This window comes from Amblyomma maculatum, chromosome 6 (genome assembly GCF_055883805.1).
Source record: "Amblyomma maculatum isolate TAMU_Amacu chromosome 6, ASM5588380v1, whole genome shotgun sequence".
NCBI lineage: Eukaryota > Metazoa > Arthropoda > Arachnida > Ixodida > Ixodidae > Amblyomma > Amblyomma maculatum.
Genome location: NC_139349.1, coordinates 18155346 through 18181232, shown reverse-complemented (window position 1 = coordinate 18181232; position 25887 = coordinate 18155346). Strand labels below are relative to the sequence as shown.

Sequence of the window (25887 nt, the reverse complement as noted above, 5' to 3'; positions counted from 1 at the left end):
AGAAGCTTCCGTATCTCTGACGTCATGAAAATTTGTTTCTTGGAGGCTTCTTAATGTCAGAAGCATACACCTCAGTGAAAGGCACACCATGCTTCTTCTTAGGTATACAATTGGTGAAAACGAAAATTTGAAATACTCCTATGGGTACAGTTGTGTCTAACAGAGCTGTAGCAGGTATTGCTAATGACAGGAAGAGCAATTTATCATACAATGGTCGCCCAAGTGGTTCAATTTTTGCATTGGACTTATAATTCGTAAATGCGAATCAATCAAACTGTGCTGGGCTGTCAATGCAAAGCTGTGAAATGAACTTCCCTGTTCCCACAAGCATTAGCTATGCATTTACATACTTACAATGTAAGTTGTTCGCGGCGATGATCTAGAAGAAAAGAGATTAATGCTCTGTTTGGCATTTCAAGTCTAAGATTTATGTGATGCGCTTGATTGAATCACAAGTGATCTCTGGGAGAACAGGAAAGCAGCGGGATAACAATGGAGTGAGCCAAGCCGCTGGCACGGTAACCAAGCTCCAAGCCAAATAATGACTGAGCTTGGACAAAGAGTGGTTTACACTTCCGAGCCCTCCTATATCTTCTGTGTCCTGTGAAGACACGGTTCTCAATTTTTTCCGTATGGTCAATGCCGTCTTTAGCCTGGTTGCACTAGGTATCCGCTTAGTAGCAGGAAGCTTTTGCAAACTGTTCCACTGATATATCTAGAACTGTGGTTCGTGCATTTGAAGATATATTAAACAAAAATCCGGGTCATGTCGCTGTTAGCTCGAAATGTGCCAAGTGTATACATATGTGGAATAGTACTGCGGGTATTTGATTTAAACCGTCGTTTAAGTGAAGTATTTGGAAGATTGTGCTAGGTGTCTTGTGAACCATATATTTCTCCTTGTAGTTAGTACGAATCATTGTAGAATAATGGCCATATATGAGGAGAATTATTCTGAAATTTTATTGTGTACAATCCAAATTGAACGCAGAGATTTTAACAATAAGCATTTCAAAAGACCAAACATTTCAGTGCCTCTGAGCGAACAACATTTAACATTACCATGGCCGTACATTTAAACTCACTCCTTGTATCAAGTTAAAATTTATAAACTCAAATTCATACTCGCTACTTACTTTCTTTAGGGTGAATTGCCGATATACCAGCCTATATATACGAAGGTGGTCAAATGCAGCCCAAGGTTATAGGACGAGCGATATTAAACATTTTGGTAATAACCAATGCAAGCTAAAATTGTCATTTTGCACAGACAAATAATGGTAATATATATGGTTCATGTTTGCTCCCTAGTAGTGCTTTTCAAGGTTGATGATCCAGTTCGTTTTAATACATCAATCATCATTGTTCTTACACAAAAAGAATACAAGAATGTATATATATTTCAAGCCATTTGCGGTTTTTAGCTTCAATCCTAAAAACGGTTATAACTATCATTTGGAGCTCTTTTTTAGGTACCTAATAGTTTTGCAGAATTCAAGAAAGAACGCTTTTTACAGCTGAAAATTTCCAACTCAGCAGTCTGGACACCTCCAGGGGCAAAAATTAATTAAAGGTGCATGGCTCCGCTGGGCCAGCCCGAGAACATGGGTTGATACACAAGCGATCACCTCCCGGGGATTGTAGTGAGACGGCCACACCACTAGACAGTCTCAATATCAAGGACTTGCTATTTAGCACGATATGAAATGCCGCAGGCCCCTCGAAGAGAGCCGTGTTTGATAATGCCGCAGTGAAATGCTTTTTTGGTGCTGCCATGGGGTCGAGCCCTAGAGACTGGAATGCGCTCGTCTTTTTTCTTGAAGCTCGCTCACAAGTCAGCCTAACCGCGTGTGTGCATTCGCCAGTGCTTGTGGGTTGATGCACAATAAATCTGCTTCTTTGACTACCGGCGTCTTCTATGACATTTTGGTGGAGATGCTGGGTGCATCTCATATACGAAGAGCTTCTGGGCGGCTCCAACGCTCAGCTACGCACCGTAGACACGACAGCTGTGCACAAGATGAGCCACCGCTCGAGTGGCTTAGCTCCCGAGTATGGTCCTGTTGCCTCTCCACCTCAAACCATGTCGACCACGGCTGCAAGGCAAACGGTTCAGCTCTCTGTGAGTGCTCAACCGCTGCTCTTCTATGCTCCTCCTATACCGACGCCGTAGTACGGCTGCAAATGTGAGGACGTTGAGGACTGGGGGACTACCTAAGACCACATCGCTGCTTTTAATGCGTGGTACGTGGAACGAAGTCTGCGGAATGTTTATTTTTCGCTTGAAGACGCCTCCAATATGCGGTAAAACCACAGATCACCACTTGGCAAAATTTCCGGCGGCACGTGCTCGGAACCTTCCTCAGAAATGAAAGGAAACAGATGGCTGAACTGACTTTCAGTCCCACGCGGAGCGGCCTAACGTGAGCTTCCCGATGTTCGTGGAGGAGACGACTCGGGTGTTCAAGCGCTCAGATCCGTTCATGTCGGAGGCATAGAAGGCGCGTCATCTTAAGCGAGGCGTCAAGCAGCAACATGAAGTGAGGGGCGAGTTGGCCTGACATATTTACCTAGTGAAGCAACACAACGGCACAAGGCTAAGGGAAGAAAGAGACAGACACAGCGCTGTGTCTGCCTCTTTCCCTTGGCCTTGTGCCGTTGCGCTGCTTAACTAGGTAAATATGTCAGGGATCCGTACGCGACTGTAAGCGTACTGTGGCTGATTTTACGAGGTAAGCGACAAGCATGGAGAGAGTACCCTGTAGCAGCGATTTGTGCATTTTCATCGTGCTGTGAACATCACTGCGGTGGACGTTTACTTGCCGACAACCGGGAACGAAAGTGAGGCCTTTCGTGAACTAATCCGAAGTATCTTGCGCGCAGAACTGCAAAAGCTACCCTCTCTCGAGCAACACCTGCCTGTTGGAGGCATCTGGGATATTGTGAGCGAAACACTCTGCCAAAAAGACCAGCAATGCCGTCCCACCAGCCTGTCCCAGCCCATCCATCCCAGCCTCTCGCGCCGTATGTGATCACTTACAGTGACGTGTTGCGCACCCCTGCGTCAGCAGCACTGGCTTGCTGCAGCCTATTGAAGCTCCTCGAGTACCTTTTTAACAAGTCGTTACGTACTTGCTCGGGCCATTTCTTGCATCAGCATTTGGCAAGTGGTATATTATATCACCACTGACTACCTCACCCGGTATTGCGAAACTCTTGCCAGCGGCACCTCTACTATTATTGCTCACTTTTCCATCGTTAGCCGAGTTCTTCACGATGGCCCTGCGGGCGTTTAGACTGGCAGAGGCATGTCATTTACTTCAGCTATATCCCAGGAAGTGATGCGGCTCCGTTGCTCTAGTCACCGTAGAATACATAATCAAACGAATGACCCTACTGTGCGACTCAACAAGCCCATCACCGATATGATTTTCATATACTTCGAGGATAACCATATGAACAGGGACCAGGTACTACCACATGTCACATTCGCATGCAACGTCGCAGGTCAGCAAATGATGCGCTTCACAACGTTTCCTCTGCTGTTCGGTCGTGAAACCGTTACTATGCTGGACGCAATGTTACTGCCAGACGTTGCCCACTGGTGGTGACGAAATCGTTCAGCACGCTGCGGCCCCCCGTCAGCTGTCTAGACTGTGTACCTGTATACAGCACAAGAGTGATGCTCAACGTTACAACCTTCGACACGGGGAGGTAATTTACTACCCTGGATTGGTGTGTGGACTCCTGGTCGCCAGCAGGGTCGCTGCGAGAAGCTTCTGCTTCGCTACTTCGGCCCATACCATGGTGTAGCTCAAATTCAGTGACGTCACATACGAAGTGATCCCACAAAAGGTTGTTCACTCCTCCAGTCGGCAGGCAGTATCGGTAGCCGCACGCTGCCAGAATGAAGTCATTCCACACCCGCTAGGCCAATCCATATGTTTTGTTCCTCCTTTTGACTGCTTTTCCTTACTTCCCATGCAAATTCGATATTAGCGTATCATGAGATTCTGCTTGCCCTCACCTCTACACGCGGCATCAGGGCAATGCCGCAATTTTAAATTTTGTCGCCGCCATGTCAAGCTTGTGAAAGTGGCAAGCGCTCGTCTTCTCTCTTGGAGCTTGCTCGCGAATTACTTAGCCTGACTGTGCCTGCTTTCGCCAGTGCTTTTGTGTTGGTGTCCCACTAAATGCGCTTCCTTAGCCACAGGTTTTTGTGACAATAGACATAGTGGAATTGCTGCGGACGATAGACTGCTGCTCGAAAGCGATCGCGCGGGATCGACGAGATGTACTTCGAGGAAAAGGTAAGAAAGCAGAGTGTTCACAGTGACAAACTGCAACAATGTAAGACCAAATAAGCGAAGTAGCTGGCCGCGCGAGCGCTCGGCGCAAAATATGGGGCGAGTTGCTGAAGAGGGAGCTCGTAGTCGTAGGGCTGGGCACAGAGGGGCACTAGATCTCTCATGGCAAGCCTCAGGTACATGATAGCGCATTTAGGAACGCATGAGTAGCACATCCCTTGTGTTGAATCGCCGCACAACACAAAGCTGCACTCGATATCACTGGAGAGAAAGCCCTAACGCAGTGACACGCTATGAAACATTGCTCAGATCAGAGAAAGCAATAATCCTCCTGCAAGCACTTGAAGTGCCGGAAGCAGATAAATTTCGGAAGAGAGAAGTTGAAAAAAACATTACGTGGAACGAGCCAGAAGTATGCGCATCAGAGGGGATTTGATAACACCTATCTTCCTCATTAAGCTCGGGGCGACAACTTGAATGTCTAAGCGTTCCTCATGAATAATGAAAGCTTAGTTATAATGAGCAGTCTGGGCTCTCCTTCGTCGCATGCAGCTACCGAGGCGTCGCTTGCACAATTTGAGTCTAGAGTGCGTGTACTTGTGCATGTACAAACAAGCGAAACGAAAACTTGCGATATGCAACACTATGCGTTGTATTAGGCAAAGTGCTTCCTCTGTGTAAATCCCCACAGTATATTTTTTTTATTTAGAAATACTGCAGAGTCGCTTGACTCCAAGCAGTGGAAGAAAGAAGAGTAAGTGGCAGCAGAAATCAAGACGAGCGGCGGGACTAGGTTTGAATTTGCGCTGCGCCATGCATTTGTCATCTGTGGACGTCCGAAATGGAGCGGTACCTACTTGCTGAACTACGTGAGGTTTCACGGAAGATAGCCGCATGTATTGTTTACGAAGACGGATTGAGGATAATTGTCGTTATGCGTATTTAATACCGCAAATGTTTCTCTTTGGAGCGATATCTCTTTTCTTATCCAGCAGACAAAATGCATATCCAGTGATGTGGCTTAATTTGAGAACGACTGTTTACCAGGCGTTGAGCTGTTTCATTCCCGAGTCTGTTAATGAACCTAGCTATCTTGCAGCGAACTCAATTAACGAATCTGTACCTCAAAAAAGCAGGATGAGGTCTGGCAATATAGGCTGGAAGAAGTTTTTGCTATAGGAGAACGTAAACGTGTGTAGATGAAGTAAACTACGGTGTGTGTATGTGTCCTAACAGAAAGAGCAGATTGCAATTATCTTAAATACTTTTATGTTTTGAAGAAGCTGGTATGATACCATGATATCTTTAAACCAATGACGTAACTAGGGTCGACGGCATCTAATGTGGTCATCTTGCATGTCATCGTGGGCTACATGCTTCTCCCAGGGAATTTATTTTGCTTGGCGAAAGGATGATCCTGTTGCTCCTCGTATCATTTCATTTAGGTGCTGTTTCTTGCTATTGTAACGCGGTTACGACAATTGCAAGAACACTTTAATGCGAACAACAGAAAATAGACGTTGGTTACAGTAACAGAGGGAACTAAAACGGGTAAACGTAGCACATAGCGGCAGAAAATAAGGCAAAGGGAGCATAAAAATTTACATATATATAGGGTCGCATCAGCCGGTGTTTAGGTAATTGTGGACGAGTGAAATAGCTTTTTGTTCTGCATAGATGCAGCTGCTTACCGCTGTTGAAGCGATGTATCTGATGTTGATGAGTTCCAATTCATTTCCGAGGCGTACTGGCCTGGTGTGTTTAAAGCGCTGTCTCGTTCCTCTAGCTCTCCTTTCGCCGAGCGTCGGCCAGTTCTTCGCAACCTCTCCTCGGATGAGTACTCTCAAATGCAGCGAGCCGAGTCTGAGAGCATCACAGACTGTTTCAAGCAAGCACACAGATACATAACAAACTCAAAGTAGGTCTGAGAACAAAAGTAAAAAAATACGGAAATCGGCGAAGAGTAAAGCGCCACATCGGATATCTTGGACACGAAAAGTTTCCAGCGCCTGCGCCCACACGGCTGAAACAGCGCCGTACGCTGATATACTGTCCCCTGGCGCGTTATTCATCACGTTGTCGCTCAACTGCTTTTGCTTCAAATTGCTGCGCCCCGTGGTGTGCGGGGTGTCTCACTGGTGTCGCAGCGAGTCGGAGAGGTCCCAGCGCGGACTGACTCCGGCCGTCGGCGGCGTCCGACCGTGCCGTCGTTTGTTCTCCGCGAAGGAGTGATGGGCCGTGGCGGCGGTCGCTCGCTTATCGCCCGCATTAGCCGGCCGCAGTGGCAATTGCCACGCGGCGGTTACGGGATTATCGGGATCGCTCGCGTGGTCTCGGCCGACGTCTGCGCGGAGCCACTGTCCGTGGTCAGCGGACGCCCCTTTATTTTCTTTTCGCCAGCTTCCCCTGTTCTCCTCTTGTCGCCCCATTGTTTCCACTTATTTATTTTCTCTGCCCCTGGCCTCCCTCGTCACCGAGCAAGCAGGGAGAAGCGATTTCTGTCTCTTGTCACCGAGCGACGCTCGCGGAGGTCGCACGCTGACTGTGTAGGGAGAGCCCCGCCTCTGAATGTACTGTGCCATCACGACTTGGCTTTTTGCCAGATAGCGCCTTTATTTCCTGGTTCCTGAGCGAATAATTCTTTTTCATTGTCCGCGATCGCGTCGCTGCGCCTGGTTTTGTTGACCTTTCCTCTTTCGACATTGTGTTGGCACCCGCTTATCTGCCACGCGGATGCATCTCGGGGCGTGCAGAATTTCGCTTCTTGTGTCGAGCTGCCAGCTTCGCTCCAGTGACTGTGCCCATGATAAATTGTAATTAGTCATGCTTATTGTCATCTTATCTCTGCTCGCTTTGTCTATTCTCTGCCACTAACATTTTTCTCGATACCGTCCCAGTCGAAAAAGACTACAGAACTGTGTCAAAAACACGACAAAATGTCTTGTAGTTCTGTCGTAACCATCAGATTTTTCTGTAGTTCTGTGGTACTTTTCTGTAGTTCTGTAGTTTTTCTGCAGTATATTTCTGATGTCTGTAGTTCTGTAGCACTTTTCTATTGTAACTACAGAAATTTCTGATGTTACGACAGAATGTTCTGTTGTCACAACAGGTTTCCCGTTAAAAACCGCACAGAAATTCTGTCGTAACATCAGAAAATTTTCTGTCGTTTTTTTCGACTGGGGTGGGACCTGCTGCTAGCTTAAGCTGCGATAAAATGCAGCTGTCCTCTCTACGCACAGAAGACACTACAGTGAACGAATAGGCCACTGCTTAATTCGGACGGCTCATGTATTTTCTTCTCGTTATCTCTTCCACTGCACAGACAGGGTGACGATATCAGTGCATATATGGAAATTTCACATGCGTCTCGATAAGTTTAAGGGACTATTACTCATTAAGCTGCGTAATTCCGATCACTCAGCGGTAGGGTTCAAGAACTTCTTTCTCCTCCCTGGTGGTGTGGAAAAGGATGTCTGATCAAAGTGTCTTCTCGACGCTACTCAATATGTAACACAGATCAATGAGAAGCGATAGATGATCTTGGTGCAGTTAATTGCATTGTGTCATTGTTGCCGCGCCATCCTCCTGGCTCCTGGCTGTGTTCACCTCTGGTTTTAAGGCAGCTCAGATTCAAAAAGCCTTCCATAGCGCAACCTAAAAGAGAAAAAAAGAAAAGTAAGAAAGAACAACACAAAGGGAATTCGAACCTCTGTCTCCAGCGTTCAAAAAGGTGGAGCTAATCCATTTCATTGCAAAAGTGTACTTTTTTTTTCTTTGTTGTATTTATTTCACACCCAACTCAGGCTGGCTTATATGCGATACTGCTAATTATAAAACTTTCAAGTTAATCACTTTTTCAAATACATCGATAAACTCAGCTACACAAGACTAAGCTTTCAAGATATCAATTATCTGCGGAATAGAATCTCTAAAATACTCTTCGATTGGTCTCACATTGAGATCAGCATGGCGAAAAGCCATTCGGCGTTTCCACAGGCTATGCAAGCCTAAAAACACTGCCATATTATGCGGAACACTGTCATCATTTTCTACAACCAAGAACCGAATTCATCGCAATCTTTGCACATAGATTGCGGGAGGAGGGCGTTTTAATTGTTACTCTTATTCGCTTTCATAAAGTTCCTGCATTTTCCTACTGGGTGATGCTGAGTGGACGCCTACAATTGAGATCATGGAATCACGTTTTCGAGGTTTAATTACAAACGCGTTTATTACTGCATGTTCAACCATACGTATCCTGGGTGCTTGCATAATATGAGGCGAATTTTGTCACAGGTTAGTTTTATCGCGACTGCATTAAAGCTGGCATTCAGTGCGAAAACCCGTCGTCATCCAGGTGGCGTCGGCCTGTCTAAAAGCACTGGCCTTGGGGCACAGCATGAACTGGAATCAAATCAGTGGTTCGCTTTAGTTTATTGCAACGTTCTTAGTAATAGACAGTTGGAAAACTGTGCTGGCGCACCGCGATGCAACGTGGGCCCAAGCAATCGCCTGTCCGGCGTGATTTAATCGCAAAGCGACTGCAGCGCCCCTCTCCCCCGTTGAGGTAGATGGGTGAGGCCATTGAGCTAATACACAGGCGGAAATTTTAAAATGCTACTAACCCTCTTCTTTCAGCGATGCAACAGAAAATAAAATTGCGTTTGCATTTTAACACACTTTTGGACGCATATGAAAGCCACCCCATCTACTGAGGTGTCTAAAGCAAGGAGATAGCAGACGCGGCTCAAGCGTGTCGTCTACAACCTGCCTGCTTGAAATACGTCGGCAAACGCGGTGCCGTTTAATTCATACAAATATGTGTTTAAAAAACGCAAGCGCAATTTTATTTTCTGTTCCGTAGCTGAAGGAAGAGGGTTAGTAGTATTTTAAAATTTCCGCCTGTTTATTAGCTTAATGGCCTCACCCATCTACCGCAGCAAGGGAGAGGGGCGCTGCGGTCGTTTTGCGATCACCTAAGGCCGGACCGGCCAACGCCCACTTAGCACCACGCAGTTTTCGAATTGTCTCTTTCTAAAAACGTTGGTTGATAGGATCAAACTTCCCAAAGCGACTCAGGTTATGAGGGTCTCTCTAGTGCGGGGCTCCGAAAAGTTTGACCACATGGGGTTTTCATTATGCACTGGCAACTCACAGTACGCAGTCACCTTGTTTTTCGCCTCCTTTAAAAAACGGCTGCTGCGGCAGGGGATCGGTCCCGTTTCCTTTTGCTTAGCAGTCAAGCACCGAAGCCACTGGCACACTGCGGCTGCTTGAAGTTAATTAAATTACTTTCAATGTACTAAATGTCTGAGCATGTTTGAAACCAATTAACTTCATATGCTTCCGTAATTTGCTAGTAAACAGAGAGGTTTACGTAGCAACTAGCTGTGTATACTTTTTTCAAACTACAGTTGATATTAAGATGACGCGAAAACTAGTTAAAATTATTTTTAACAAATGTGTCTTTAAATATACCCCTGCAAGTGATCCTGATACCAGGAATATTCTTGTAAAACAGCAGCAGGAATTTGAGAGTTTTAGATATATCGTAAATCGAGTCCACTTCCGAAGACGGCAAAAATAGGAGCCAGGTGGGGCTCTTTGAGGATAACATAAGCTGCCTGAAGAACATCTTTCGTACCAGGCAGTTCATAAGCAGTGATATGAAAATGAAATCGAGCGTCTCTGACTCGTGCAGCTGGAGGTGACAAACATTTATTTGTACAAGAAGGTGTTTTGACCGAGGCTCTATTGGCCCAGGCCCTCACAAATCTAGGTGCAGCTCCTATTCCGGAGCCCCAATGGCGTCTAACGCTGCTCGCGCCCTGGCAAGGTCTGCTGGGACTGTAGGTCATGGCAGCTGAGCAGCGCCGCCTCCCATGCCTCCCTAGAAAGGTGGGTAATGAAAGATTGGGAACGGTGGGGATTGGATGGACAGGTCCAGACCATGTGGCAAACATCCGAGAAGGTCGCTCCACACAGGCTGCAGCCCCCATCAAAGTCTGCATTGAAGTGCTTCAAGACTGCCGGGCACAGCATTGTGTACAAAATTTTGAGAAGGAACCTTTCGTGCGCTCTCCGGAGTCCTTTACAGGGTTCTGGAAAGCGGCGGTGGCTGTCCTTATAATATGTGGTAATTTCTTTGAATTTAATAAGACTTTGAGTGGGCTCGGAGTAGACTTCCCAAGCAAGTTTGACAGTTCTCTGACTAGCCTACTGTCTTCGGCTAAACACCGCCCACGCTAGGCCACTCGCATTTCTGGAGTAAGACAAAACTGATATTTTGTTTAGAATTTATAATTGTGACAGCAACGTTTTTTATTAGGGTACATCAGCAGCTACTGGCGCGCTCGCTGACGCATACATGCAGGAGAGTACCAGGGGTCCATCTCCTGGTCTTTCCTTGGAGAAGCTGTTGCCATAATGTATTCGCGCCTTGTCATTAGTTCTCGCAGCAAAGTGTTTCGCATGCAGTCTGCTAAACAGCGACCATAACCGTGGCCTTGACGAAAGACGTCTAGCACTCCCAACCTACTGCGTTCCGCAGTTGGCTTTTTCAGATAAGAACCACAGAGCAGATATTGGAGGAGAAAAGAAAAGTCGAGGAAGGGCTAGCGCTGCGCCAAAAATGGCAAAATAAAGTCCAGTCTCACTTCGCACAGGTCGGTTCGCAATGCGTGCTTCAGTGCGGCTGTCTTAATCTGCAAGCACACTGTTGCCACTGGTACGCTTCGTGTTAGATTTTACCGTTACGCTAATTTTCCCTTCAGATTTTACATATTCTATTTCTTACGTATCGGAAGGGACTAAAGTAAAAGTTTAGTCTCTGTAGAAGACATGCCTAGGTGGCAGTAAAGAAGACAAAAATTAGAGCAGTGACGAAGTACGAGAAGGTCAAAAGGAACGTCGTTTGACGAACTCATTTAACTCCATGTTTAGACCTTTAGATCGACAAATATTGTGTGACGGGTCGGGTTATTTGTGTATGAAGCAGCCACCCTTGCATAGCTGGATCGATAATTTGTGTTGTCCTCGAGGAAGGAGTAGCTTTCCTTTTTGTTTTTCTATTCCCCCGAGAAGCGCCCTCTACCGCTTCCGCACTTTTCTGGTGTGGTGTGATGCTTTTCTTCAGCTTGTTCCGTGGCGTCGCAAAACGAAAAAAACAAAAAACAAAAACAAAAAATGAGATTCGCATTATGCAGCTAATGGACGTTTTCCCTAGCAGACTAACATAAGTGCATATCTCTTTAGTTACAGATCTAGGGACAACCTGACTCACCATCCACATGTAACTGTAAACACGGAGCTTTTATGACTGGCGTGATGCGTTTGGCTAAAGTTACGCCGAAAACGAGCTTCATTTTGAGTTAGGAAATTTTTTAGTAATAGATGTATATATGTTCTCATTACACATCAATACTGCAAACAATTAATATTTATTAATAAAATATGCGATGAAATTTCGCTCAGCTTAGCTTCAACAATTTCGTTTCCATTTTATTCTTTTACTGTCTAATAATGGCCTGCTCTTTTTAACTGTACAGCCAGCGAACGACGACGCTCGCTAGCTAAAGGTCTGCCATCACCCAGACCATGCAGTAGTTACTCATAGTAGCGAAGAAAAAGGAACCCTAACATACGGCCACAAAGACCTGTCCACTGTTTATGGTTTGATTTTGTTCCTTCACGCATCAGTGACTTCGCCGGATTCGTTTTTCGACGTTACGCTGACTGCAATGTCGAGACCGTTTCTTCTTGGTCCGTAAATAGAAGCGGCGCATAAGTCGCCTTTTTTGATATCAAGAGGCAGACGCGCGGCGGCACTATCGAAATGACGTACAAGCCTGCGAAAAGACAGCGAACTCTAGGAATGAATCAAGTACCAGAGACAAAAGGGACGCCACACAAAACACGTGTTTTATTTTCTTAACTGCTTAGCGTAAGGCGCATGGAGCGATCTGAAGCGAACGCTCCATCCTTTTTAACGGTCTCCGTTTCTCTGAAAAAGTTTAGAAGCAAGTCGCAGACCGCAGCGGGGCGTATTGCCTGTCCCCAGACCGAAATTTGACAAGGATAGCTGCAGGGGAGCGCAGTGGGTACGTTTGTGCGTGTTGTCGCGACGAAACCATCTGAGCAAGTGTTGTAAATATATATACGAGCTTATGGTCCGGGCCTGCGGACCAAGGCTGCAACTGGACCGGAAGGGAAAAAAATGGATGGCCATTGTGACCTAAGCTATCGATTACCGCAGTGGGGCGAATATTTCCGTTGTGCCTTTATTTTTACGCGACTGTGCTTATTGGCATTTTTTGTTCTCCTCGAGAATGGCAACCCGACCTCTGACGTGCTGCCTCATGACGCGCCCTTTGTACATGCCTTTCCTGCTACTGCAGCTCTCCTTTCTTAAAAGCAAAAACAAACAAACCAATGAACGAAAAGGCGCCTACTTCTAAACCTTTCATTTGTTTCATTTAGTTCTTCAATATCGACCGTCTGTTCCAGCAAACACCTACCACTTTACTGCATCGGTATAGCTTTCTATCGTATTGCCGTTTTATTTGTTGTCGCTGCTTCCTTTTCATACTCGTCAGCGGTGTCATCGGTTGGCCTTTCTGGCCCAACTGTGTCATTGAGAAAGACGCTGTTTTCATGGTGTACTTATAGACAGACGCTTTATATCCCGCTCTTCGGAAAGGTACGCCGGATTGCGCTAACGATGGGAGAAATATCGTTGTTTGAGGACAGACGAAATGTTTTTTGGCTGGAAGCCTACGAACAGATTCCGTGATTCATTTCTTCCATTTCCACGTCGCATGACGCGTGAAGAGAACTGCACAGAAATCAGTGAAGACACCAGTGTCGCAGAAATATCCAAACATGGGCGCGAGCGTGAAATTCTGAGCAGGAGCGTCATAGGACCCTACGATGCTTAGAGTATGTTATTTTAGTATAATTTAGTTTTAACGATCCAAAGCGACTTAGGCTATGAGAGAAGCCATAGTGAAGGGCTTCGGAAATATAAACCACCTAGAGTTCTTTAACTTGCAGCAACTGGCTCCTTGCTCTTCACCTGCATCGGAAAGAGGCCGCAACGGCCGGGATGCAATCCCGCATCCTCGGGCGCAGAAGTCGAGCACTTTAACGACTGCACCACCAATGCGAGGAATCATACGGAACGTAGGACGACCAGGTTATAGATGGGTGATGCTAGCCACAAACGTTTTAAAGGGTCTCGGCTCTTTCGTTCGCTTCTACTCACTGAGCTGTGCAGTACGCTCTTCCTAAGTCGTCGCTTTTGCTACTTCATGCGCTATAGCACATTCGGCCTGACGTCTTTTTCTGTGCAGAGTCCTCCGCTGATTGACGCGCCACAGCGTCCGCGTTGTCGTTTGTGCCTTAGCGACGCTTTCTGCCGCTTTGCCACTTTCTAACATGATGTACAGTCTTTGTCAAAAGTGTAGAGTCCAGGGGGTCTGCTTCTGAGCCACTTCGTGTGGCTTGCAATGAATTTCCAATGTTGAAAACCTCTTGATGGCAAGAAGATTTTTTGTACTACCCTCTGAAATCAAAAGCACGTCTATTGATGTTTAATCTGCGCCACTACACGGTCAAAGTGACAAAGGTACTTTTCCGTAAGCTATACGTTTCCGGCATAGGCACAGTTAAAAACAGACCAAAAATGTAATTTTTCTGTTTTGCGGTACCAAAGCCACGAGCGTTTGTTATTTTGAAGATGCTTCCTGACTTCCAGCCTGTTACGCTTTGCTTTTCAACTGCGCCAATTTGGCTCGCGAAGGCATGACACGAGGCGGGTGTTGACAGACCGAAATGACGTTGACTTGTGCCTGAGCATTCTGCCATAGCGTGTTCATGGAATATCGGAGACATTATGCATCACAATGGTGACAGCGATGATGGTGCTCTCCGACGTTACCTTTCGTCTCAACGAAGTAGAGTACACTTCATGCGCTTGCACGGAGTTAGACGCTGTGCTTTTTTTCTTTTTTAGGTTGCGTAATATTATGCGTACCTGAGCTGGTGAAGCCGTGCGCCCTATAAGATATTTCATTTGAAACTAGGTGAGCATATGGAAGCGCATTCGTGTCGTTTACAGTATTTATTTATAAACAGCTATTACAAAATACAGAACTGAAGAGAAATGACTACGAAAATGACCGAGTGGTTTGAAGGTTGGCCCGAGGCAGCGTTTCTTGCCAGTGAATTCGCTTCCCGTAAGAACTGCACGCAATTGTGCCGCCAAGCTCGCAATATCACTAGAGATTTTCGGTTCCTGCCTGATTCGTGCTCTGGCGATGCTGAAAATTTAAAAATTTGGAGACACGGGCGCATGCATTTGACACGCGGCACAAATTCGCCGACAATGAGCGCTCCGTGCTTACCAGGTTTGAAACGTTAGCCGAAGGATCTGCTCGAGTTGGACCTTCGTTAGTTTGATTGGATGTCTGGTACAGTGGGCATTGCTGAATTGATTTTTCAAGTTTGCCTTGTTCAGTTCATTTCTTCGCTTGCAACACCAGTAAATTTTTATTTCGTCGCGTACGGTTTCAGCGAAAACTTTGACTCTGCAGGTGATTGGCTTCATGACAATGTTGAACTGAGCATTAAAAAAAAAAAGGAAGTACTTGTGGCCGCGATGTCGCTGTTCACCATGATGGAATCTTTCGAGGGCTTTGCTGAAACTTTATTGGAGAGAAGGTCTTTAAATAGCAATGAGGTGCTCTAGTTGAGCGCACGTAAATTTGGCACATAAATAATTAGTTGTAAAATCTGGAATCCCGCAAGTGCACTGAAATTAATAATTCTAATGAGCCTTCTATGCACCTCTTTCACAGTATTAGAGCTGTCGCAGCAAGCACACGGCGTGTTGTTTCGCTAACGTAGACTATTTACGGCTGCAGCTTATGCTTGATACTTCGACTTGTCTTTATTATCTTAACCTAGTCAGCATCGAAGATGACATTCACTGCCTTTATGCAGTTTAAGAACTTATGAATAACCTTGAATGTATAATCTAGTGTTGACCGCCCGTACAGATATCTAAATTTACTATAATACATTCTAAAACAGCGCAAAAGAACAGGGACGAGAGAACGAAACGTACAACACGTTTCGTTCCTGTTCTCCCTGTTCTTTTGCGCTGTTTTAGAATGTATACATACCAACTCGCCCAGGCTTCTATTTTGGCAGATTTACTATAATACGGTTGGCTACAAACCGCAAGTTGCACGAGCATGATCTTCATCATATCCCATGTTAGTACATTCTTCTAGAGTTAAAAAAAGGGGCTCGCATATAAAAGCAGTGATAAATTTAATACAGATAATCGTCACGGCATACCAATCCTAGCATCTATCAGCTTCATTTCAAGAAAAATATATTGCAACGATTACAGTGATGCGTAATGTTCATGAAAATCAGGAAGGTTGAATTTTGTTCTGCAAGACGTCCTCGTGTTGGTATCATTCTGAGGTACTGGTGAATCTCTGAGCGATGCAAGGTGAACACATGTTTCGGCTAAGGTTTGCCGACGAAGCGCCCTTATTTCGCTCACGTTTGAGGCGTTAGAGGTTAATCCTTTTCACCGATCACCTGCCTGAGCATTTGTCTAATTTTAGTACGCCACCACATCATACGGCCGAAGACGCCTACAGTACCGCGGGAGCGGAACTGAGAGGAGCCCTCGTCGTCGTCCGGCCGGGTGCTTGAAACCGTCTTGGAACAGCAATATTTGCTAAAGACATGAGGCTATGGCTTCGTCGTACGCTATACAGTTGACGCCGTCAATGTGCGTGAGGCCGCGAACATGTGCCAGTTGACTTAACTTATACAACGATCGTCTGACTGCTAGAGACCACCTGCAATGACTCGAAGAACCTGGCTGCGCTTTTGTCTCATCTGCGTGGAATCTCTCCGCTGTTAAAACAATGTCGCAAAGAATTTGAAATGTTTCGCACGCTTAGTAAAGAAATTATAATTCGCGTTTTGTGCAATCCAGTTTCTGCCTTTCTACTGTCGCCGCTCAGCTTCGAGCTTATCGTCAGGGTTCCGGGCAACTCTCTTTCACCTTGCTGAGACATTCAGAGACTTTCCATGTGCCCCAGAGCTGACGGTGGTATCACTGAGGCCTCGATTACCAGTAACATCTAATTTCAAGACGGGAAAAGTGTGCGTCGGCTCTCTCGTTCGGGCACTCTTCAAGCCATAGACGCCCATGCTCCACAAGGAAGGCGCCATTCGCCCACCTGAGCAGTGAGTTTTCCGTCTTCCAGAAATGAAAGGGGGTCTGAACATCAAGGATCCTTCATGCAGCGTTACTATACTTGCGGGAGGGCGAATCAGATCTGACAGACTATGTCGTGATCAGTAGCACCTGCGGGAAATTGTTTATTCTGTCAAGGGGGTATGACCACCATAAGACGAGAAGCCCTTTGGATGTTGCTAGACAGCACTACCGTAGCTTCTTTCATACTTTTTCGGACAACATCGTGGACCGCATTCACATATACTTTGCTGTGATCATCATCATCAGCATCATCATCATCATAATCATAATCATCAGCCTGACTATACCCACTGCAGGGCGAAGGCCTCTCCCATATTTCTCCACTTAGCCCGGCTCTGTGCTAGGCGAAGGAATAAAAGAGGATAACAAGTAATGGCTCCTTGAATTGATTGCAATGAGTAATTACTTCCTCATTCCCAAGAAACTCTATGTGCCTACGCAGCCTGCTTCCCTGAGATGGACAGCAAAAAGTGTCTCGGTTGTTAACCTTTGCAGTACAGCATTGCGGCTGACACCGGGAAGCGGTCGGTACTTCCTCGCTCTGACAGGGTGTCGACGCGGCTTTCACCTACTTAAGGGGCGAGAATTGCGAACACCTGGAAATATCGAGGATCAGATTAGTCGTAATCCCAGTTTGTCCCTATAATCATGGAGGAGCAACTGTATTTGATGAAACCTCTACTACGTCGACACCGCACTTAATTGTATTGCTATCACTCCTGCTGGCGTTAATCATAGCAACTACTTTGGTCCATCACCAAATTAACACCAGTAACCGTTTAACTAACCGTCGTCTCCGTCAGTGTGTATTGCCCGCCCAAAGGCTAAATGTGCAAGCGAAGGTGAATTGCATGCTCGATCAGGGCATTGTTATGTCTTCGACAGAAACATAGTTTCTTCTCTTCTACTGGTGACCAAAAATAGGATACTGTCGGTTATTGAGTCGGCTACAGGTTAGTTATAAAAAAATCACAAAGCACGGCGTTTATTTTTATCGAGATAAGATGATTCTCTAGACACGCTGCAGGGATCCCAATTTTTCACTACCCATTGGGGAGATCACAGATTGAGAAACTCAGGTCTTCCGTATTTCCGCCTCCAAACGTGGCTTATTTCACCGAGGGCGCCGAGAGTTTCATTAGCACACTTGCGAGTTGTTTCGGCTTCAATGCTATGTCAGTTCAGACCGAAGTAGACGTCGATAACGACGCTGTGCCTGATGAAAGCTGCAGATTCAACGAGGCGGAAACACAGGATTATTTCTCCGAGCAGCGCGGCAATGCCAAGTACAAGTACTCTCTGAAACGTATTGATCCAACAATATTAATTGACCATTACAAACGCCTGCTGTTTCCTGTTGTGGATTAACTGCGGCACTGCCGACCGAGTCAGATCGCACTATCATTTTAATTTATCTTCTCACAACGTTTCCTTATACTGGCTGTTTGTAAAATAGAATTTCACTTACGAGTACACTTTAGAAGCTCATTGTGTCTTTCCAGCATCGAGGTTTTTGAATAATTGGCCTTTTGTTTCCTGTTTATTGAGATAAACAGGACAGATTCACCTATCACTAGAAAAGTTAGCTGTGTAGGGGTATGTTTCCTGCATGAAATTTAATAAAACGATCAGTCGCGACTACAAATTAAGCTGTCTAATAAATATGAATTTAATGGCCCCGTGTTTGACTTGGGTGTAAATTACTGATATCGCTATATGCGTATTATGTCACAATGTTCTTTCCACTTACTAATGAATTGCTGTAAGAATCGATTCAAGAATATGTTCTATTTTTTTTTTTTTCAAACGGTTTGCAAATTGCTTAGACACGGTATTGGCTACTTCTCTTTTTTTAAGATCGTAGCAGTGCTCCAAATATAGCAAACCAAATACAGCTCCTCCAAGAAAATAAAAATACTCAATTGAGTTTTCTTCACTCACTAGATCACACACACAAAAAAAAAAAAAATGATAACCACATCAGACCCTTATGTCACATAGTAACTCGAAAGACTCACCAAAAGCATAAATACTCCTTCACTCCCGACTTTGCTGGAACAAACCAATAGGCATTTTCCCTATGTATTTCTTGATTTTTTAAGCATTGCACCTTATTGCTGCTGCTCCAAATTATTTATGTACTTGTGTTTTTCGCTTGGGGCCCGAAGCCTCATTAGGTAGAATTACCTGCCTTTTAGCTCTGGGATTCACGATTGCTCATAATACGAAAAACTAAAATTCCAATTGTAACAAATATTCATATTTTCCTCGAAATGCCACGGAGTGAAAAGTTTTACTAGAAAAAGTATTTGAAAATAAAACTTTTGGAAGTACCCTTGCTAAAGATTTGTGATTTGTCTTCACACTCTGCCGGTCTGATTTTTGTGACCATTCAAACAGTGAATTTCTCTGTTTGATATTTGTGCTCCAAATATCGTTTATTCTCAGTCTTTTTCCATAATAGTTGGACTAGGTGAAGTCTTCAGTATATTGTCCATAAATAAAAATTAAAAGGCCTAAACAGGTCATGCAGTGCAGGGAGCTGACCACAGACCGTCCTCCCAGGTTACAGAGTGCATTTCGTGGCGAAATATGGCCCCTGGTGGGAAGGGAGGGAGTTGAAGATCAGTCTGGCATATCAAATAAAATGATGCAATCGGATAACGTAACAAGGTGTAGACAATTTGAGAGCAGTTAGTGGAGAACCTGTGCAGCAGATGGCAACTATCGGTCTGATGTCGACAGTTATTTTTTTCGAAGTCTTGCAGTACGTTCATGGCACACCTTCAAAATACCGACAGCGCTTACCTCGATAAGGACATTAACGTCAACAACGAAGGCTAGCGAATATTGATTTATTCATTTAAAAATTAATCACGGTCACCTACGAAAATTCAGACCAGTTTGCTTTCACATCCTCTACATACTCTTCCTTCCTTTAATCCCGCGTAACTTGCATTTACTGAAGTGTAAGAAGAGAAAGGTTTCCTTCCCGCAATATATAAAACCGCTAAGGTTTCAGATGTGTAGTATTGTAGCTATATATCTCCCCGAATAACAATTTGTATTTTGTATGTGCCTAAATATCCAGAAAAGCATGTTTAATGTTTCCACTGTAGTGCACAAGGAATTTGACTGTAACACAGCGTACCATTTTTTACTCTTGACAGCTAACTGAATTAGTATAGCTAAGAGCACGACGAGCAGAGAAGGTGCACCTTTTCCAGATTATTTGCAAGCATTAGTTCTTATTATCAAGAGGCAATAATACATTTTCACTTAATAATGCAAGGTTATTGGGAGAAGGATTTCAATGTTTAAGGGGGAGTGCAAAAGCATGCAGCTGGGCTCGCGGCTTAGTTTTATGTGCGGCTAACACGCATTTTCATTTTGAAAATCAGGTGCTGCGTAGTGCCCTCTCTTCAGAGTTATCACTTGGGAAAAGCTCTGAATGTGCTGTCTGAGATCAATATATATTGCTTTCACATTCTCATGCATTTGGCATTAAGGCCAACCAATTTTCAATTTCTTTACACATCACACATACAAAGCTGGCCATGGCTTGCAGCGGTGAGGTCGGTCGTATATGTCTCTCAACTTCAAAGCGAAATCCATCTAACGAGAGCATCATTCAAAGCACTGTAAATAGGGGATAAAATAACACAGGTGTGCACAAGCCCTCATCATGTCGAGAATTTCCTGTTGGTCAAGAAGTGCAGCAAGTTTATTAATTTTGACGAATAATTACTATTAATTGCTATAACGTTTCGTACCTGAATAAATGGGAACAGGTGCGAGCATTCGACTGACTGCTACGTAAAAACAATAGTAAATTTGTGCGCGCATAACATGCTCAATACACTCATTCCATTCTTTCCCTTGCATTCCACTCTTTTTCTCACCCTGCCCGTGCTCAGGCTCCGGACTCGTCCGTGTCTCCCACTCCGGCAGCAGGGGGTCTGGCGTCGTCGCTGAGGCTCCACTTCCGGCTGTCTGAGCAGCACTTCAGCAAGGGCGAGCTGCGCCTCAAGTGTGTCTCCCGTCAGCTGCGCGAGTTCACGGCCGCCAGCGAGCTGCGTGTTCCCGTCGGCGGTGCGGATCGGCGACACAGCTCGGGGCTGCAGGTCTCGCTCTCTAATAGTGAGCACACGCCCTTATTCCTCTCTTCTTTAGTTATGCTTTTTTTTGCACTCGCTGTAACATTTAATCAGGGAGGGGGGGGGGGAGATTCTATCGAGTGATGCATTCGCAAGTGGACTGCTTACCTAAATAGGCCTCGAAGTGATTCGGTAGCCGGGCTGCGGAAGGGAAATTTGGAAAACTCGGTTATGTAAAGTGCCATCACCGTTTGTCAGTTCTAGCGGATGTATTCTGCTTAAGGTTTTGCAGCGGCAACTGTTACAGTCTTGTTACCATGGCGTCGTGGTCATCGTAGTAGGGCTAGTAGCAGCAGTAGCTAGCGTATCCTGACGGGCGTTATTGTGACTCTAAGGAAGCTACTGTTGACATAGCAGGATGCTGGAGGAAAGCGAGACGGCTTGCTATAAAGCTGGCTACTCCGGCTGATTACCCTGGAAGGAGGAGGCTGTGGCGAGAGTGAAAGCATGCGTAATCAAAAGTGGTTACTACTCTAGGCGAGTTAGGGCTGACAGAGGAACTCCTGCCGAGAGAACAGGAATGCGCAGCATGTGGAAGGTTTGCATATAACAATGTGGAGTAGGGTATTCGTAGAAGGAGAGTATGGACATAGCTGTAGAGTATGAATAGGTGGCGAGGTCGACGTGGCGCGGCGCCTGCAAGTTTCACGCCAGGGTCTCTTTTATAACAATCAATAGCTAAAAGAAGATTTAGATCCATTTGACGGGCTATTGTGAGGGAAAATACAGAGCACGCTCGAACTGGACATATACAGGAACATGTACCTCTCAAATTCTTTACGAATGAAATACAAAAAAATAATAATTGAACAAATACGCTCAAATTTCGAATTATTGGGTATCACGAACATAGGCCAAACTTTTATCTTCCCTCGCCGTCTCCCCTTTGTGCCGCAGCAAACGGCAGCTGGCAGCTCAAGGGCTTTCTCTGGGCGTTGATGCTGGTCCTGGTCCTCCCGAGGCTGCTGGCGGCATCGACGTAGTGCGGCATCAACTTAGAGTCGAAAGAGGGTTGCAGGTCAGGGCACCGCTGCAGCTACGCTCATCCAATGGCTGTATCCACAAGGGCTCCAGCATAACCAGCAGCTCCGAGCGGCGGGGCCCCCTGCGACACGGAAAGAAGTGCTCTGCGGCGCGAGCGGAAGCCTCGTCCACCTACCCTGGAGATTCAATGCCAGCCACGTCATTCTCCTCGCCTACGAGTCCTCCTTTTCAGACGTTTCTGTTTATTTTCTCATCGTAGCGTGGCGCCACTTACGGGGAGCAGACGCTTGCATCATAGCTCGACCGAATGACATAGCGAGGCTCGTGTGCTTTCCGCTAATGTCTGCGAATGCCGCCTGACCACGAGACAGTATAAAAGCGACATTAAGGCTGGCACATGGGCTATGGGGAGGAAGGGTTGCTCGAGAGGGCTTGATTTACTACAATCGACTGATCTGGCTGGCATAGAAGTCGAATAGGCATGTACAAGAGGATCCAGCGCACCTTCTCCTTCCGTTTTGCTTCGTATTTCTTGTTCGATCCGCTGCTATGAATTCTGTTGCGGGTCGACTCTTCCAGGTTGGCCATTGCTTTATAAATCTTGTACAGCGATGTACTCGTAGTTCTAGCCGCATCCAATACAAAGAAATGCGAATGGCGATTTCCAATGAGGGTGCCGCGGGCTGGCTCTCAGCTAGGCAGTATAACCAAGGCTACAGGCGTGCCACTGAAAACAAACAAACCACATTTCGGCGCCCAATGCGAGCATGTGGCCATCTCTAGGTTTACGACGTTATTGATCGCGACAAAAATCGGAATGCAAAAGTTGTAGATATAGAGTTTTAAGTACGGAATTCAGTGTCAGCTCATGGTTCTTTCGTATTTCAGCAGTGCGCGTATATTTCCAAGGAGAAACAGTACTTCTCTTAATGAAACTCTCGCTGTAGACAGCGTCTGGAAGATACTGGCAGTACGTCGGCGTTGGTATATACGTTCACATGGTTCTATGACGAGTTCAGCGCCCGTTATCGCTGAAACTGCACATCAGAAAGGAAATATAATTGAATTTATCTGTTAGCAGCATTTGAAATCGCCATTGATTGAGCGCAGACCGTGACCTAGTCATGCGACGATATGCAGCGCAACGAGGCTGGTGGTGCAGTGCGTTGGCTGTTCAGCGTAGTCATACAACGCGAGACGCTCATTTTCCCGGTTCATTTTTTTTTAATTTTCTTTGTATACATAAATCCTGAACCATCTGCATAGACAGAATCACGCAGAAAAGATATTTATGTCAATGTTACGTTTTTATTTTTAACACTGTGGCGAGGAGAATTCAAACGCGCGCGATCACGACCTAACTACTGCTATTTATCAACATGCTAGTGTATAACATGCTGCCTGTACATTTTCGGTTTCCTTCAAAAGAATGAGACAGGACAACCCTGTCTCATGTTTTGAATAGTCCGAGCAACAACTCTGACGTTCAGTATATTCGGGCAGAAAATAAAAAAGCGGGCTACTTATGTTTTTTAGAGAATGGGCGGAGAAAATCAGCGCCAACGTCGTTGTCATAGGGCCATTTGATATGGTTGCACAAACGGCGAGGTCCCAAAACTGTTCACCGCACAAATTTTTTTACGAAAAACATTGTGCATCTATAATTAATATCAGAGAGATTCCTTGGCCAAACTCGCTAAGTACTACATGGCATGCTAATTACACTGCATGGGAGCATGGGGCCGAAACTACTTGAGTGGAATGCCCGACTGAGCGCACGTCAGTCACTCCAAAAAAAGGAAGCACCAGATGAACCCCAAAAGCTTGCTACAGCTGGAAGCCGCAGCGAGTATCTAGAAATAAGCCTCCACATTTTTGAGCCCTTATAGCATTGCGCTTTGTCGCATGTACAGACCATTCTGAACACAATGCTTAATTTGTCACAATGTTTTCTGTCACAATGTTTCATCTGTCTGTTTGTACATATATTACGTTTTAATTACTCACATTCCGTTCACTCCTAAAGGGTAAGTTTTTTAAGTTGCAATCTCATGCTTTCTACTTAACAAACTTTTTCCCGTGGACGAACAAATGTCACGCAGCAAGAAAGCATGTAGCTACTTGAAATGCTGAGAAGTTAAATTTTATATTTTCACGTGTAATTCCACCAGCGAATCAGCTTTACGCCAAGGATATGATGAAATGTATTCCGAAGCTACGGTACATTCGAATACTAGAGGGTCTTCGATTGGAACAAAATCCTCTCATTGCATTGACTCTTCGAATGCGAACATAGCCGCCATAAGCTCTGTAAAAATTAATTCCCCCCCCACCTCCCCCCCCCCCCCCTGCCTTCCTTATCCTCCCTGCAATTAATGTCCTTCTCTGAGTTCTGGAAACCGGGGGGATTTTTTGAATGCTAAAATTCATCGAAGGAGCTTTACGGCAGTTATTAGGAATGAAACCGGGCCTCCCTAAAATCTGCTAAATAAAAGACAACGGTGTAACTGGGGTACAGGCCCAAATATGCAAGAGAATCAGCATGACTTTCCATATTTCTCCGATTAACCTGTGTGGTAGGCGCGTGCCTCCTACGTACGCAAATGACTTGTACGGACTCAAAATATTGCTTACATTGTCACAGTCACAGGCTCTCGTGCCGTACTAACTCGGCAGCTCATGAAGACCATTCTCCATAGCCTTCTCGCTTGTTTTGTTTAAACGCTGGGTCGTGGAGCTTCAAGCACCAAATGGAAATGCACAATAAAATGGACGAAATCGAAATGTAGAGCGTACTGATATGTACGTTTTCCTGCGTCCCTGCCCGCCTCGTTTGCCCGTTGCGGAAACTTACCTGCTGCCCGCTTGTGCATGCAACCATTGTTTGATCTAAGTCACGCGAAAAGTCTGTCATATTGTCAGCCACTGCCTTCTCTTGTCACGAAGCAGCAGCAGCAATGAGGGTGGGCAACTATAGGTTTAATGCGCTTGTTGCTGCAAATGTGGTCCGTGTGGCGTATTGTGCAATAGCCGCTGTAAATACGCCAGTGCTTCGCTCAGTCATCGGCAGGCTTCGCAAAGGGGTCGAATGTTGGGTCTTAATGGTGGAATCTAACCGCCAGTTCCACTTGCTTTACGAGTGAAGGTTTTGCTGTTACACCACAATGACAAATTTGTTCCTCTTTATGGAAGAGCAGAGTGCGTGAAACGCGTTCATGCTCATTTTCTTTCCGTGATTTCTCTACTTCACTTCATATTAAAACGTTGGCCGACTTAATGGAAGGTGTTCGGGCGGTGCTGTTAAAACATCATCCCCTTGTACTCGCATTATTAGCGGCAGCGAATGGAAGCATGAGAAGCATGCTTTTGTTTAATCCTATACCTTTCAAAATTTCTGTGTGGGCATGTTCCTTGTGTGTTGGCATGTGAGCACTTAATTTGAGTCAGAGCAAATGTTGATCATGAATGGCCGCTACGAATGGTAGAAGCGAATGGAACGTAGTACAATATTGTTTTCATTCGTGTGTGTGTGCGTGTGCGTGTGCGTGCGTGCGTATGTGCATGCTTCGTGACCGGTACAGCGCTTGTCACTGTTATATAAGGTTGCGTGTATGAAATGGCCAGCTTAACCGTGTAGCAGATCTTGACCTCTTTGATGTTGGTGCTTCTAGCCATGCGAAAAAAAAATGGAGCCACGAACAGAATGCTATTTGAGTTTACAGGGTGATCAACAGGCGCAAATTATTCCCACGTAGCTCTCATTACTCAGGTTTGTTTTGTTTTTCCCATGATGACTCCGATGTCTTATAAAAGTTTATCAATGTCCGACCTGTTGCTGAAATTCCCACGCTAATGTACCCCGGCGGTTGCGCAGTCGCAAGCTTAAGTCTATGGGAGCGGATCAGTTCTCGCCAGCCTGTGACCCAATGTACGACTATCGAGTTGCGTCAATACTATGCCGTGTTTCAAATCACGCACTAAATGCGATCGCCAGCTTCATGGCTTCGGAAGTTTCACAACCGACGGTACGTGTCGAAGTGTGTACAGCTGCGCTGGTTGAAACTTTTTTGCGTCTGGCAATTGTTGATATGACTGTAGATATGTGATGTGATATTAATTTAGTGTGTAAACT

At 45.5% G+C, this 25887-nt stretch overlaps 1 protein-coding gene across 1 annotated transcript in view; it reads left to right on the top strand.

Annotated features, from left to right (window-relative positions):
• LOC146185179 (uncharacterized) overlaps positions 1 to 24078 on the top strand; it is a 279635-nt gene extending 255557 nt beyond the window's left edge. The window contains exons 7-8 of the mRNA XM_084606157.1: positions 20532 to 20754; positions 21669 to 24078. Coding sequence (XP_084462283.1) covers positions 20532 to 20754; positions 21669 to 21754 — 309 coding nt within the window. The 3' untranslated portion in view covers positions 21755 to 24078. The remainder of the gene's footprint in view (positions 1 to 20531; positions 20755 to 21668) is intronic.
• Positions 24079 to 25887: the final 1809 nt, after the last annotated feature.